General features: G+C 39.0%; 3 protein-coding genes across 3 annotated transcripts; 2 read left to right on the forward strand and 1 right to left on the reverse strand.

Annotated features, from left to right (window-relative positions):
• Positions 1-336: 336 nt before the first annotated feature.
• On the reverse strand, positions 337-5,581 carry kcnj11l (potassium inwardly rectifying channel subfamily J member 11, like). Its single transcript, XM_053485480.1, has 7 exons — positions 5,516-5,581; positions 4,940-5,084; positions 4,367-4,546; positions 3,772-4,008; positions 3,367-3,636; positions 2,984-3,191; positions 337-1,797 (listed from the first exon to the last, which is right to left on the reverse strand). The coding sequence occupies exons 3-7, from the start codon at positions 4,523-4,525 to the stop codon at positions 1,358-1,360; spliced, it is 1,314 nt and encodes a 437-aa protein (XP_053341455.1). The 5' UTR covers positions 4,526-4,546; positions 4,940-5,084; positions 5,516-5,581; the 3' UTR covers positions 337-1,357.
• A 144-nt stretch (positions 5,582-5,725) lies between these two features.
• Positions 5,726-9,711, forward strand: bet1l (Bet1 golgi vesicular membrane trafficking protein-like). The gene is made up of 4 exons (XM_053485492.1): positions 5,726-5,983; positions 8,377-8,462; positions 8,553-8,609; positions 8,713-9,711. The coding sequence occupies exons 1-4, from the start codon at positions 5,962-5,964 to the stop codon at positions 8,878-8,880; spliced, it is 333 nt and encodes a 110-aa protein (XP_053341467.1). The 5' UTR covers positions 5,726-5,961; the 3' UTR covers positions 8,881-9,711.
• Positions 9,712-11,355: 1,644 nt separating this feature from the next.
• On the forward strand, positions 11,356-12,962 carry arpp19b (cAMP-regulated phosphoprotein 19b). The gene is made up of 3 exons (XM_053483638.1): positions 11,356-11,552; positions 11,858-11,980; positions 12,117-12,962. The coding sequence occupies exons 1-3, from the start codon at positions 11,499-11,501 to the stop codon at positions 12,285-12,287; spliced, it is 348 nt and encodes a 115-aa protein (XP_053339613.1). The 5' UTR covers positions 11,356-11,498; the 3' UTR covers positions 12,288-12,962.
• Positions 12,963-17,283: the final 4,321 nt, after the last annotated feature.

Genomic DNA, 17,283 nt, shown 5'->3' on the forward strand with positions numbered 1-17,283 from the left:
AACAGTGCTTGCGTTCGGATTAACAGTGAATTCAGAAGGCTTATTTCTATTTTTTTACAGTAGTTTTTCCCTATCAGTAATGAATTAACCTTTTAAAATAAACATGATGAATAAATATATTTATATAAGAAATAAATAAATAAATGCATATCAATGAAACATTGTTTTTCTATTTACATATTAAATTAATTATAAAGACTTAAAACAGTATTTAGTATTTACAGTACAACACAAGAAAGTAAAAAAAAAAAACAGTAACATAAAATAAAATTTTATTCGTACCATAAATACATAAAGTAAAACAAATAAATCAAATCATTATTCAGCAGTAAAACAAGTGTTCACAATCATGATTATTAAGAGACTGATTTCGGTACAGTAATTGCACACATTCTGACAATGACACTGCCAAAACTCAAACTACAGGTAAATAAAGTGATGTTCACAAATGTATATAATAATATTGACGTAATAATGGAGCACGGATAGCAGATACATACACAACCACAACACAAAGACGATGAAGTTATAAAAACGGGGTGGTTGCACAGTAAAGTCCCCAGTGTTGTTTTAACACTTTTAGAGCTTATGTTGGAAAGTTCAACTGGATCTATATGAACACTGGAGGGTGCTAATTTAACACTGAGGAGTTTTGCTGTGTTGAATTAAAGTCACACCAACTACAGACGCTTGCATCTGTAAATATTCAAGAAAAGGAAAATTACGATGCATTAAAAAAAAAGCAACTGTCTTTCTGTCCATTCTTCCCAAATCAATACAAAAACATTAACAATTATTAAAAGCTTTCTGATAAAGCAGCTACACTTTATGATCTGTACATACATGTCATATATTTACATTACTGTAAAAAAAAGTCTTGAGCCCCCTCATTTCTTCATAATCTGCTTCCAAAGAGCCGGTCTTTCTTGTATTATTGAGGAATAGTTCTCCCGAAGGACTGTTTTGTCTCTTATTTGTACTCCAGTGCCTGTACCTGAGCAGTTTCTGAGGAATTTCTGTTTATTAAGACACACAGTGACCTACAGTATGAATTATTCAAGCATTAAACAAACATCTAACTTAAGGCATGAACCAGTGAGAAACAGGTGCAGATGATGACAGATGATCGGGCCAGTGATTAGTATACTGGTGATGCTGAATGCTGTAAAACATTTATTTCATTGCTTTAGATTAATCTACAGAATGTATTTTAATATGAAGAAATGAGGGGTGGCTCAAGACTTTTTTATTGTATTGTATATGGATATTCAGAACGGCTGTGATGTGGTCGTAGACACGAGATTCATCTTGTCTAATCAGATTGCTCGACCGGACCTAACTGTTCTATGTTATATAATTAATCACTCATATCATCCATGGTCTCCTCCAATTCTCTTCCTATTTCCTCTAATTTAACCATCTTCTTCTGCCCATTCTTCTCTTTACTTTTCTCCTGCTCATCTTTCTCTGCTGGAACGTACCACGGCCGGGACGGATTATCCTCGCAGGCCCGGCCTGCGCTCCTCCTGTAGCCGCCTCGCCCTGCTCGCACTAGTCCCCAGCCCTGAGGCTTACCCTCGTGAGGGCCGTTGTCCTGGACCCCTCTGGTCTGGTCCAGCTCCTTGGCGCTGAGGGCGGGCATCCGCACAGGCACAGTGTTACCAAATTTGGAGTAATCCACACAGTAGCGCCCATCCTCTTCGGTCATGATAGAGACAAAGCGGCGTCCCCAGAGAATCTCCTCCGGTATATAGGATGTACGTGCCTGCATGGTAATCCCGGTGGTCTCCACAACGCCTGACCAGGAGACAAACATTCAGTACAGGAAGTCTTGTTATAATTATGTTTAAACATCTACAGACTCAAACATCTTTCAGCTTGAGATGTAGACAGTGTTGCCTTGATATTTCTAAAACACATGTAATATAAAAATACTGTTTAACATGATGATCTCAGTGCCTGTTGTGCACTCTATAATCTCTATACTACCATTATGTTATACTCCATCTACTGAGTGTATGTGTAGTGAACAAGAAAAAGTTGTGATCACTGAGAGAGCAGGATGAATGTTTCTTTTTTACAGCCTAAATAAAAAGCTTCTCCTTACATTACAGCAGCGGTCAATACAGTATCGTCTTAGAAGAGAAACTCCTGTCTCTGTGGCTCCAGAGGCTTTGTTAACCAGAGGGAAAAAACAACAACAAATAGACTATTGGCAACCTGGTGTCTCTACTTAACTGTTAGTCATGGCAGAGGCAGAATTCATTAGGTTTGAAAATAATTCCCTATAATATTTTATTTTAGCAAAAATACATTTATACTAAATATTAATAAGAAATATGTAAATGAATAAACACTATTGTAATATGCTACATTCTGTTGTTTTGCATTGTGAAGCACTTTTATTGATTGTTCTGTCTCTATACCAGACTGCTTTTGAACATTTGCATCGAAGTGGTCAGAAGTAACTGATTGTCTTTCTATTACAGCAAATCATAGGTCTAAATTAATGTGCATGTACTAATAATGTATTGTTTCCATAGGAACAGTGTCCTGTGTAGTATGACTTTCCACTTACACCTCTTAATAAGCGATGTAATTAGTCTAATAATGATTGATATTTTTTATGTAATTGATGAATTGATGTTTATTTAACATCTATGGAAAGAATCTGCAGAGATGAGGTACCTTTATAATTACTATCAATTATTATACTATAATTATATATATACATGTGTATATATACTTATGCTCAGTCATACAAGTGTTCAAGTACCTGACTATAAAGTTGCTACGAATTTCCATTACTTGCTATCTTTAACATAATCATATCTTGCGACATGGCTGAACCCACACTATGCATTATTAATAACCACTCATTCTCACTAAACACCCTTTAGACAGGTCTTACTAAGCGCCACCTGAACAGGTCTTTGTAAACAGACTGTATGCTCGTTGGAGCTGTGGCGGAACATCCTCGTACCTTCCAATATAATTATGATCTCCACATCCTCAGTGGCCAGCGACTGGGCAGAAAGCTCATACAGTGGGCTTCCTCTATCAATAGTGTGACTGATGATGAGTGGTGAGACGAGGAAGATGCCATTGCTCCTGAGTGGGTTTTCCACCTGGACGTCAAGTTGGCAGACTGGAATCACCTCCCCTTCTGCCGTCACGGTCCTGCGAATCACCTGGGAGGAGTGGCCCAGGACAACCAATCAGCATTCAAGAGACAGAGTAACATCGCTACTGATCATTTATAAACCTGTTCTGAAAGTATGCCATGAGAAAAGTCAAGAAATCTAAATTTGGTTGTCTCTGATTTCCGAACAATGAAGCGTAACATTTAACACGCCTCTTCCTCACCTGCATCTGAATGGTAGCTGATATGATCATACTCTTCCTCAGGTCTCCAACGCGAAACATGAACGTGGGTTTGCCATTGCGGGGCGCGATGACTGCGTTACGAGAGAAGATGAGCGTCTCTGCTCGCCGATTGGCTTGAGCCGTTTTCATGAACACGCATCCCAGAAGGACGGCGTTGATGATGAGGCCCAAAATGTTCTGGATGATCAGAACCACAATAGCCAGTGGACACTCTTCTGTGACCATCCTCCCACCAAAACCAATGGTCACCTGATAACATAATGCAGCATAATGTCCATTAGATTGTCTTTGCAAAACAGGAATTCCACATAATCTTTTTCTTTTCGATAATTCTAAAGGACATTGTAAGCATCCTATCATTCCATCCATCCTGTTTTTCCTCACCTGCACCTCAATGGAGAAGAGGAATGCTGAAGTGAAGGAGTGGATGGCAGTGACACAGGGAACAGGTCCAGGCTCACTGGGATCTCGTGGCTCCAGATCACCATGAGCGAAGGCAAGGAGCCACCACATCATGGCGAAGAGCATCCATGAGCAGAGGAACGCTGAGGTAAAAATAAGGAGCGAGTGCTGCCATTTAAGGTCCACCATGGTGGTAAAAACATCCTGCAGAAATCGACCCTGGAGGGGAAAATTAACAGAAAGGCATTGCCTGGGATATAGTGGTGGATCAGGTGGTTAAGGCTCTGGGTTACTAATCGAAAGGTCTGGGGTTCAAGCCCTGACAGCCAAGTTCCCACTATTGAGCCCCTAACCCTGTCTCCTAAAGGTGTGCTGTATCCTGGCTGACCCTGTGCTCTGACCCCAGCAAATCATTCCATTGTGCTGTAAGGTACATGTGACAAATAATTGAATCTAAATCTTAAAAGACATTGCTTACTTTAAAAATAACAACAAAAAGAAAAATGCACTCATTGCAGTGTCTCCCAAAAAAGTGAGAATGCATTACGTGAAGATAAATCCATTGTAGGCATTGTACCTGCTCTCGTATGTTCTTGTGAGCAACATTGCATGATCCACTTTTGGTGATAAAGCGTGCACGCTGTGCTTTGCTCCGGAAGCTTTTAGGCTGGGCGGCATCTTCAGCCAGACGTGTCAGCAGAAATCCTTCAGGCACCAGACCTTTCCGGGCCAACATCTCTGGGTTTTTAAAGCTTTGCTATAATAAATACCATAATAACATACATTATTAAATACATTACATGTTGAGGAATTGATTGATAAACTCACATCATACTTCTGCTTCTATTAGGTGAGAATCGAATCTGGGCCTTCTGTATGGCAGGCGAGAAACCTACCACTGAGTCCACCCAATCTTTATTTAAAAAGATGCTTTAAAACAAACTTAAAGCCTGAATTAACAATCTGGACTAAGATGACACTGATCACTCCTTGGAGAGAAGAGAGAGAATAAAGAAAGTTGGATCTACATCAATTTTAACACGATCGGGACTGAAAAAAAAGGCAAAGTTTATAGGTAGAAACTTTTAAAAGAACCTGACTGCAACGCATTGTTCTAAACACAATGTGAAACGAGTGATGTGAAACATACATCAGTACAGCGCAGGAGTTTAGAGGACCCTGATTAAACTGATGTGAAGCGGCATCACAGGGTTGTTGTGGATTTCCGTTAATTTACTAGATGTCCATTGATTTCGTCTTTGCGATAAAGGGAGCGCAAGAAGACAAGATAGGATCTGGAAACAAAACAAGTGATATATCAGGATGAGATAAAGCGCATTAAGATTTTCTTTCATTGCCAGATTACATTACCAAAGACATAAACAGTCTTTACAATGTGAAAGGTGAAGGAACTGTATTAAGACAGTCACTTAAAATAAGATTTAAGAATATTCTAGACAATGCTGGAGTGCAATAGATACCCTGAAATCTTTTCTCTTAAACAGCTCTCTCTGTCTCTCTCTCTCTCTCTCACACACACACACACCACGACTGTGTGTTTATATAAAACCCCTGGCGTGAACACAGCCTGTGACAAATCACCTTAAACATAACTGAGAATAATCATCTAACAATCCCGTTCTGTTGCATTCATAAACCCTAATCAAATCACATGCACCAGCAGATACTTGACTCAAAGTTATTAACAAGGTTAAATCTAAATTACCTTGATGGCTCGTTTTACATCGAGGATGCTCTCTGCTCTGACATCTTATCAAACGCGGTTGACGCTGTTACCCGTATACACATAAGGCCCGCCTCCTGCGATATGATTGGTTGAGCAGGCCGGGGATACACTTCAGGATTGGCTAGACGCTTATCCTCGCCGCGTTTCAGGACCACCTGCTAGCCAATCGCAGATAAGCAAAGATGGCGACCAGGATGCACCGAGACGGGTAATGCAGTTGATAGGAGTGGAGCGGGCGGACTAACATATCCCAGAATCCTTTTAGCCTGTGGAGGTTTTACGAGTGTTTGTTTTGATTCCAAGTGAAACTATTTTTCACGTAAAATCTTTCTTTTTCGTTTTGGTGTTTAACGCTGTTTGTTCGACTGGTTAGTCAGAGAGTTTGGAGATTACAAGCTTGGGATAAGAAGGCTTTGTTTACAAAGATGGCTGATCACTGGAACAGGGGTGAGTGACACGTAGCTCACCGTGACACTGCGGATTATTATATTTACTTCCTTACAAGAACTGAACCACTCATGATATTCATTTAATAAGTTTATCAGGATCCCAGTGATCCTCAAGCAATCTCTCAGGTTTTTAATGTGTGTTTAACATGTGTCTAGTTAATACCTGATGCACAACATCTGTTGTGAGGAAGTTTGTACACACACATTTGTCACTTGCTATTTGGAAATGTAGCCACATAGTTTTATTGAACAATCAAAACTTACTAAATTACCTTATTAGTATTATTTATCATATTGGTCATTCTTCAGAAATGGTTGTCACTTAGTTTTACTGATTCCAAAATAATTTAAATTAACATAACAGACACATTACCTGTACATGTTCAGAAAATATAGTTTGTCATGTAATACACTTTTTGACTTAACAATGTTCAATACTTAAGTGTAGCATTTTTTTTTTTAAAAAGGTCAAGTTCAAAGAAAATGTCTTGTCACCATGATCACACAAGAAGGTGGAATCATACTGTATACACTTCTCATCGCAATATTTTTTTATTAAATAATTTATATTTACAATAGCATCAGTATCTTACAAAATAAGTTAAACATTAAAATTATGAAACTATGATTTATTATAACAAATCAATACATCATATGAAATAATTGTCACCCCAAACTACACGATATGGACAAATGTATTTGGCCAAATCTGCAGTGGAGCATTAGTTTCCATAACAAACTAACACCTATAACAGCTTCCACTCTTCTTGGAAGGCTGTCCACAACATTCTGGAGTGTTTTTGTGGGAATTTGTGCCCATTCATTCGGTAGAGCATTCATGAGGTCAGGCACTGATGTTGGATCTTCGCTCCAGCTCATCCCGAAAGTGCCGGATGGGGTTGAGGTCAGTGCTCTGTGTGGGTCAAGTTCTTCCACACAGAACTTATTAAACCATGGGGTAGGACCTTTATAATCCTTGCTTTGTGCACTGGGGCACATTCAAGGTGTCAGGTTCTGATGTTGGACATCAGGACCCGTATGCACTCCTAGAAATCATGCTCAAGTTAATTTACGATTATAAAAGTATATACACAATATGTAATATATGAGCGAAACAGTGGTTTAGTGGTTAGCACTGTGACCTCGCACCTCCAGGGTCTGGGTTTGATTCCCGTCTCAGAGTGAATGAGTGTGTCCATATGCGTGCTCTGCGATGGATTGGCACCCCGTCCAGGGTGTACCCCGCCTCGTCCCCTAAGTCTCCTGGAATAGGCTTCAGGCCCCCTGTGACCCTGTGTACAGAATAAAGCGCTATATATATGATGAGAGAGAGATGTATATAAATTATATAAAATATAAATGTGTGTACCATGTACAAAGCCCACAACTCCAGTAAAACCAGCAATGTGCATGAACGCAGGCTGTTTTTTGTTGATTTCACACTGCGTGGTAGGAAAATGTATGAATCTGCACATGATCTGCAGTGCTGCAAGAGCAAAGTTTGATGTATTATTTTTGACACAGTCGGCTGTGACAAACCCAAATCATCACTGTTTCAAAGCTGCATCTTTACTGTTACTAAAGAATCTCAAGAAATGTTTGTTAATGGACCAGTTGAATACTTCATACAATATTACAGAAAGTGTTCCATGTTTGTGGAATTCCAAAGGTGTTCAGACACTCGAGTTCTTTAACTCAAGCCATGTCTTCATTCAGGTTGCTTTGTGCACAATGTTGGAAAGAGTTGTTTAAACTCTCTTTACTGAAACTAAAAGCTGATGTCCCAAATGCTAAAACAACAGCCACAGACCATTAACTCTCTTGCACCAAACATTATTGTTGCCGCTGTTCATCTGGCTAAGTAGTGTTCTCCTGATGTCTGCTGAACACAGTTTACACTGCTTCAGGGTCTGGTGGAGGCAGACTTTACACCTCTTCAGCCAAAGTCTGGCAATACACAATGATTCTATTCTATTCCAATGCTCCTACACACGTCCAATCCACAATAAGTTGAATAGGGCGGAAATTTCATGAACTGACTTGCAACAAATGCCACATTTAAAGGTATGAGCTTTTCAGTGCCACCCATTCGAAGGCCAAAGTTTGTTTAAGGATTTTACATGTTTATATCCTAGATTTTATGCACCTATTAGTAAAGGGTGCGGCTGAAACACATTTACTAATAGGCATAGGGAAAATGAGTATGGCCAAAAATATGTTGACACCCGAACAACACACCCATATGTACGGCTCATGCAAACTGCTTATAGCCAGCACTTACCAAATTTTCTAAAAAATTGCTAAAAAGTTGTCTACAACAATCTCTGGTTGCACACTTTCATTCGCTCATTGCTAAGGATTTCTGTTTCTCTCCCACCACTGTTTTTCCAGGACATGGAGCAGTTGATGATATGCTGGACGCAGAAAACAAGCGCATGGCAGAAAATCTCGCAAGTAAAGTATCCAGACTGAAGTCGGTATGTCAGCATCACACCAGTTTGTAAAGTAACATCATGCCTTACCGTATTAATGACCTGTGTGACATGTCTCTCTCTTCTTACTTACAGTTGGCATATGACATTGACAAGGATGCTGACGAACAGAATTCCTACTTGGATGGCATGGTGCGTTATCTGACGGGAAAACAGATTGGGTTCTTGAATGATTAAAGACGCTAACATTTATTAATGTTGTGCTTTAAATGTTTTTTGTTTTTTTTTGCTTTAGGACTCAAATTTCCTCAGTGCAACTGGACTTTTAACAGGCAGCGTGAAGAGGTTTTCCACAATGGTCCGCTCTGGCAGAGAAAATCGCAAGATCCTGTGCTACGTGTCGATAGGCCTGGTCCTGACCTTCTTTGTGCTTTACTATCTGGTCAGAAGAATACAAAACTGACGTGGATGTTGACTATAGTTTTTCTCAGTTTTATGAGGAGTACGTCCATTATTGTTTTTACAAAAAAAAAATGTTTTTACAAATGTTTTCATCACTCATCTTTTAGGTATATTAAAGGTAATTAGAACTGAAATGTCATGTGCGTGATTCCAGTTTATCCTGTACTGAGATCTTTTCTAATTGCTCTACTAATATAATCAAGCTTGATTGCAATATATCCCATGAATGATGGAACAAAATAAGAACTTAAAAAATATTAATTTTTTAATTATTGGAAGTGCTAATGACTTAGGCTTATGTAAATTGATGTAAGAACGAAACAGTTTATAACTGAACTTTCTACTAATTGTTTAGTGTATATATTGAAGATACACTAATTAGCCATAACATTAAAACTAAACATTGAGCAATAAGTAGGTTCTTCTTGTGTCATTTGGGAAACTCATGACTGGGTGCCTCAGGGCACTGTGTGTTGAGATCTGCGGAATTTGGATCAAGAACCTTGAAAGCCCTATTCATGGCTGGCTGTGGTGCACTTGGTGTTCAAATAAATTTCTATTGTGGCCATCATTGACTTTTTTCAGCAGTTTATGTTGCACTCGCTTTTCTGTGGAGTCTGGACTTACTGGCCTTTGATCCCCACAGATATAGATGAAAATTAGGTTCCCATGATTCAGTCACCAGTTTACTGGTATATAATTGATGATCAATGCTAATTAATTCACCTGGCGGTGATGGTAGTGTTGTGGCTGATCAGTGTATATAGTTTATTATTAATATTAAAGCAATTTCTTATGTTTTCTCCTGTATAATAAAAACACGTGAAAAGTACTGAGTTCTGCTCCTTTCATTTGATTGAAATGTAAAGCCAGTTAACATGTTAACTCAGTGATTAGCACTTGCATTGCAGCACCAATCTCCTAATCAGAAAAGGAAGAAGATAACTAAAGTAATTGAATACATATAAATATTGGGTACTGAAAGACTGTTGATCCAATTGTAGCAAAGTTTACTCTAAAAACAAAATTCAGAAATTGAGTTAAATCTTTGAACACTTAGACACTGACAAAATTATTATGTTAACTGTCTACTATGTTATTATTATGTTAACTTTATTGGAGTTAAGTTAAGTAATTTCTCAAAATACATGCTCAGTTGAATTTGAGTCAGGTTATTGACTTGGTTGTTGCAGAGCATTATAGAGTGTGAACTGCTATCCCGAGTTTTTTTTTCTTTTAGCTTTTTTTGCCCATTTTCCCTCCTTTCAATACATCGACATTAAGAACTGAATGTTTACTTGCTGGATACTTATATCTACTGTAATATATCCCTTACTACTGACTGGTTACATTCTAGCAAGATGATTAACATTTTTCACTTTATCCATCAACATGCTTTGACAACACACTTGTAGACACATTTCAACTTGGGTGAGAAGATGCAAATATGGTGTTCTGCCAAATGATGCTGCTTTGTTTAAAATTATTTGCACTTCCGTATTGAAAATCCTAAATGCTAAAGGGGTAAATGTAAATAACAGAAACCATTTGGAAAATATGTTCCCAGTCTGCTGTGGTCAGGACATACCAAAAGTGATCCAAGGTAGGAAAACAAGTAAACTGGTGTCATGGTAATATGATGCACATAGGGGCTCAAATTGATGAAGTTAAATGCTGGAGGTGATGGAAAAGTGTCAGAACAAACCGGTAATTACTGTTTTGGTGGCAAAGGGGGCACCTAGTGGCCACTGCACAACTACACTTCGTGGTCATCAAATCACTCTATCACAAGTCACTTTAAATAAATCACTTTTAAGCATATTTGCACTGCAAAAGTCACTTTAAATATGTGGATTGCACAACCCTGGACATTACCATTCTTTTATTACCATTTATTCTAACTCTATTCCACACAAAAATTACATAAATATACACCTACTAGTACAGCTGCTCTTATTGTTCTATATTTCTTCATATATTGTTCAGATATTTTCTATATTGTGTATTTTTGTTGTACAGTTATTTTATTTTTAACTTTAATTTTTATATTTTATTTTATTCTTTCCTAGTTAAATTGACCCTTTATTTTAATTTTCATATTAATTTCCTATTCCTATTCATAGTCTTTTATTTTTAGGTCATTGTCTAAGCATTTCACTGCATATGGTACAGTGTATGACTGTGTATGTCACAAATAAAATTTGAATTTGACCTAATCAATATTAGGTGGTGATCATAACGTTGTGGCTGATCAGTGTATATTGATTGGAAAATTTAGGGGTAGCATATTCTGGTTTCCAAGCAAAAATGTTTCCAAGCTTTTTGATCTTTACATGTGCATAACCCATAAGTAGGAAAAAATGATAGGTGCTATGGATTGGCATACCAGCAGAGGTAGTTTTGCTATGGCTCTCCAGTCCGGTAGATGGCGCTGCTGCACAAAACAGCACCTCCATACATCCATCCATCTATCCATTCAGGTTACTTGAATTTACATTCACAGTCGCTAGCAGCACAGAGGCATCGTGGTGGAGGCTGTGCAGTAGGAGGGGAAAAATAAAGCACTAACAGTTATTTTTTTTTAAGCAAGCGCTTCCTTATTCGTGTTTGTTCCTCGAAATGTCCAGCGAGACCGAGCAGACTGTGGAAGAGGCGACTACCGAGGAGCAGCAGGTCGGGCAATTTAGCTAGCATAGCGTTAGCATGTCACCAGCTAGCATGCTGTGTATACAGTGTGCATGTCACCGTCTGCAAAATTATCACTGCGTGAAGAAGTTATAGAGTATTGATTAGCTCAGAATTATGCAGTTATCCTTATACACTGATCTGCTTTTAAAGCATGCTGCCACTTGTTGACCTACTTTCATTAACCCCTGTATTCCTTCTTAGGTTGTTTAGTCAGCTAACTCTTTTGTGTCTCCTTTTTTTTTTAAAGCTTTTTTTGTTTTAAACTTTTTTTTCCCCCTTTTATTCTACAGGAGATGCAGGATAAAGTTGTGAGTCCTGAGAAGGCAGAAGAAGCAAAGTTAAAAGCTAGATATCCTCATCTGGGCGCTAAACCAGGAGGCTCAGACCTGCTGAGGAAAAGATTACAGAAAGGGGTAAGTCTCGAGAGCATGAGCATGTCGTGTGGAAGTTATTCCTATATCGATCATGAGCGATTCCACAAACCTGGCTTCATATGATCCTTTAGAGTGAGTAATATACAATATAATCAGTGTTCTTTGTTTTCTACAGCAAAAGTACTTTGACTCAGGAGATTACAACATGGCCAAGGCTAAAATAAAGAACAAACAGCTCCCGGCAGCTGCAGCAGAGAAAACCGAGATCACCGGAGATCACATCCCAACTCCTCAGGACCTGCCCCAAAGGAAGACCTCGCTGGTGGCCAGCAAACTGGCTGTTTGATATGAACTTTGCGAGGACTTTCCGGTCACCATTCCTTTTGTTTGATCTCTGCTTTACCTCCATTTTATGTGTCTATATCCTGACTTTCTATCACTCGTGTAATTCCTCCTCAAGAAATGCTGTTTCGATAAAATATTTGCCTCTGGACGCCCTCATTTACCCGTTTGCGTGCAGAAACGAGACAATTTTGGCTGTAGAAGTAGATGTAGTGGCGATTTCTACACTTTGGTGCGAATGCACTGTTATCTGACTGAAACAACTGAACAGTAACCTTTTAGGATTTTACTAGTTTTACTCAATACTCACTATTTCTGGCAAAGATTTATGTGTGGTTCAGACATTCACACTGGCCTCTAATGATAACTATTTCATTCTTTATAATGGTTTCCATTAATACGCAGAGGGTTTTTTTTGTGCTGCTTGACTCCTGCGTGTGATTATGAAACTTGCCTTAATGATATCTACCACAGTTACTCTTGGTCAGCCTTTGCCTGCTCAGAGAGTGGCCCCTTTCTTGGTTTAGCCACAAGCTGTGCTGATGTGTTTTCTTCTTGGGTTAGGTCCTGGTTGGGTCAGTTCACTCATCTTCTTCAAACTGTGCACAAGCACTGACTGTCACAACTGTGCCATTTGTGTTGTTGTTGTTTTGTAAATAAACTAGTTTTGCACAAGAAATTTCTGATCTATTTCATTTTTGCATTTCACAATAATAGAGTGGCCAAAAGTATTGCAACAGCAGTAAAATTGAATCTTTTCTAAAATGAAGTTCTTTGAAGTTCCATATTTTGTCTTAATACTTTAGGTCACCTTTGTATACAACACCCTCAGAAAACTTAAACTGTGCTGCATTGCAGATATGGGATTATGTACAGCCCAGTATCATAGCATACGGTCACAGGGTACACATGCATTTTCTCTGAGTTAGGGCGACCTGGAAAGCCAAATGCACCCCAGGCATTCTTACCATACTACTGCTCTTATAAACACAAATCCACACAACTACAATCCAAAATCTAAAGAAAAACCTTTACCTCTACCTAAAAGAGTAGAGATTATTGTAACACTGAAGACTGGACCAATCTGAAATGGGATGTTCATCAAGCAGATTAACATTTTGGTCAAAATATCCAAACAGTGACTAGTGACAGCTCAACTTTATCTCAAAATAATTTATTAAACACTATATGTGTATACATACATGCATTAATTCGTTTTCTATACTTCATAACTGCCTATATAACAAGACGGGGTACACCCTGGACAGGGTGCCAATCCATCATGCCACACAGTCACTCACCCACTAGAGCAATTACCAGTTAGCCTAATCTTTAAACTGTGCAAGGAAACCGGAGTACCCACAGATTTTATATATATATATATATATATATATATATACAGCAGGAGCATCTCAATAAATTAGAATATCATCAAAAAGTTTAATTATTTCAGTAATTCAGTTCAAAAAAGTGAAACTCATTATGTCAATTCATTATGGACAGCCTGATATATTTATTATTTATTTTAATTTTGATGATCATGGCTTACAGCTAATGAAAACCCAATATTCAGTATCTCAGAAAATGCTATTATTTAAGACCAATGAAAAAAAATTTAATTAAAAAGTAACAGAAATGTTGGACTACTGAAAAGTATGAACATGTACAGCCCTCAATACTTGGTCGGGGCTCCCTTTGCATGAATTACTGCAGCAATGCGGTGTGGCATGGAGATGATCAGCCTGTGGCACTGCTGAGGTGTTATGGAAACCCAGGTAGCTTTGATAGCGGCCTTCAGCTCTTTTCTATCTCGCATCTTCCTCTTCACAACAGGTCAGACAAGTTTGTTGGCCAATCAAGCACAGGGATCCCATGGTCCTTAAACCAGGTGTTAGTACTTTTGGCAGTGTGGGCAGGTGCCAAGTGCTGCTGGAAAATGAAATCAGCATCTCCATAAAGCTGGTCATTAAAGATGGCTGCACTGACCTTCGACCTGAGAAAAAACATATAGACCAACACCAGCAGATGACATGGCTCCCCAAACCACCACTAACTGCAAACTTTACATTGGACTTGATTGCCTTGATTTCCAAATGAAATGCAAAATTTTCTTTTATCTAAAAAAAAAGGACTTTGGCTCACTGAGCAACAGTCTAGTCCGCTTTGTCCATAGTCCAGGTAAGACGCCTCCGATGTTGTCTCTAGTTTAAAAGTGGCCTGACAGAAGGAATGTGACAGTTGTAGCCAATGTCCTGGATACGTCTGTGGGTGGTGGCTCTTGAAGTGCTGACTCCAGCTATAGTCTACTCTTTGTGAATTTCCCCCAAATCTTTGAATGGGCTTTGTTTCACAATCCTCTCAAGGCTGCTGTTATCCCTGTTGCTTGTGCACCTCTTCTCTACCACATTTTCTTTCCTTCCATTTAACTTTCCATTAATGTGCTCGGATACAGCACTCTGTGGACAGCCCACTGAAGCAGACTGAGAGACCATTTTAAGGCTCAGAAACCTTTGCAGGTCTTTTGAGATAATTAGCTGATTAAAGTGTGATGCAGTGCTCGTCCCAAGTGCTGATAAAATGAGAGAGTTGTGTCAGGAAGGGTATCCAGCATAAAACCAGTGATGAAGTTATATATGGATCGGATGGAGCACTGTGGTCACCCCTTGACGGGAGTAGCTGAGAGAAGTGTAACATCATGAGTCTCCAAATCCCAAGATACTGAATTTTGGCCATAATCATCATCAAAAAACAAACAAACACTTGAAATATGTCTGTGCATAATGAATCCTATATTATATGAGAAAGAAATATAACCTTTTGATGATATTCTAATTATATAGGGATGCACGCACACACACACACTTGCTACCATTACCTGTGGCCTGTCGTATGTGCTGTCACTGTAGACGATCTTCAGTTTGATCTGGGGTTTCAGTAGCCCTGAACCAGTCTGACGTGCCTGTTTTTGCCATAGACAACCCTGCCTACTGTTACCCTATGTGGGGAATGCCTATGACACGCTCAAAATATGACATAAAAATTGATGGTGATGCTGCTTGCCGTTACATTTATATATTCTGTTTTATATAATTCTGTATTGTATATCTTGTATATACTAGTGGGTACCTGCATGGTAATCCTGGCGCCTGCGTGCTACCATTGCCCTCGAATGTAGTGTGTTGTCAACTCGCTGCGGCTCCTCATACTGCTCCAATGTTTTGGCAGCCTCTACTTCTACCTGTCATATGTGCTGCCGCTGTGGACATGTCGCAGTTTCTACAGCAAAACAGAATGCGGTAGCTATGAGCTCAGACTGATGTATCCATAAAAGTTGATGATAAAGCTGCCTGTATCACATGTCACATGTATTATAAAACAAAACTGATGATGCTGCCTATTGTTGCATTCAGTAGAATGCACACCTGGGCAAACACACAACAAATGCCCACGCGGATTCAAGTTTGCACTGCAGATGACGGTGCCAGCTGTTACATTGAGGGAGGACACTGCCTACTATTACACTATGGGAGGACACTGCCTACTGTTACATTGAGGGAGGACACTGCCTACTGTAACATTGAGGGAGGACACTGTCTACTGTGACATTAAATTAGGACAATGCCTCCTGTTACATTCAGGAAGGAACGCCTGCGGCATGCTTACAGAATGACACTAAAGTTGCTGCTGATTTGGCCGACATTCAGCTCCCTACATTCAACACACTGATGTTGACATTCAGTGATGAATGTTTGTGACACGCCTGTGACGAAACTACCTGTGCAAACATAAAAGCATGGAAGGGAGTCTAACGGTGGTGTAGTGGTTAGCACCTTCACCTTGCACCTCCAGGGTCTGGGCTCGATTCCCGTCTCTGTGTGCATGGGGTTTGCATGTTCTCCTCATGCTTTGTGGGTTTTTCCTCAGGGTACTCCGGTTTTCTGGCACAGTTTCATGGAAATGCAGACCTGCAGTGATTGGGTGTGCCCTGCAATGGATTGGCACCCTGTCCAGGGCTTACCCCGCCCTGTGCCCTAAGTCTCCTGGGATAGGCTTTATTCACAATCCTGAATACAGGATAAAGCGGTAAAGAAGATGAGTGAGTGAGTGAGTGAGTGATTGGAACCCTAGGGAAGTGGTAGCTCATGCAGCTAAGGCTCTAGGTTGTTGATTTGAGGAGCCCTGTTGTCGGTGGGTTGCCACACCCCATACTACTCGCAAAATGGTAACCAGGCTTGGGTCAGGAATGGCATTTAAAACCTGTGCCAAGTTGTGTGTGGATCAGATGTTCTGCTCTGGTGACCCCCTTCATGGGGACAGACAAAAGAAAGTTCCTACAGTATATATAAGGATGGAAAAAAAAAAAAACATGGGAAGAAAAGACAAAGTCCATGCACACTGACCTGAGGCAGGAATATAAAGCTGTGTGCAGAATTAAAACATTATTATTAATTAGATTAAATAAGTTAAGATTTAATAAGTTAATTAAGACTTAAATAAATGTCATCAATCAGAGCTTTAGGAAAGTTTTAGGCGACATAGTGCATTAAACACTCTTAATTTGGAATAGTTGAGTACAGTGTAAAAAAAATATACAGATATATATATATATATATATATATATATATATATATATAAATATAAATATATAAAATATCATATATATATATATTTAAAATATATATAAATTACACTGTACTCAACTATATATATATATATATATATATATATATATATATATATATATATATATATATATATATATATTTAATTAATTATTTATTTTAACACTGTACTTAACTATTCCAAATTAAGAGTGTTTAATGCACTATGTCGCCTAAAACTTTCCTAAAGCTCTGATTGATGACGTTTATTTAAGTCTTAAACTATGTTGCACCAGCGCCACCTACTGGTCACGATCCCCTATGTGACCAGTAGGTGGCGCTGGTGCTGCATAGTAAACTCCAAGAAGACACTACAGTCATGTAGAGAGTGGTGATGCA

Source organism: Clarias gariepinus, chromosome 2 (assembly GCF_024256425.1).
Source record: "Clarias gariepinus isolate MV-2021 ecotype Netherlands chromosome 2, CGAR_prim_01v2, whole genome shotgun sequence".
NCBI lineage: Eukaryota > Metazoa > Chordata > Actinopteri > Siluriformes > Clariidae > Clarias > Clarias gariepinus.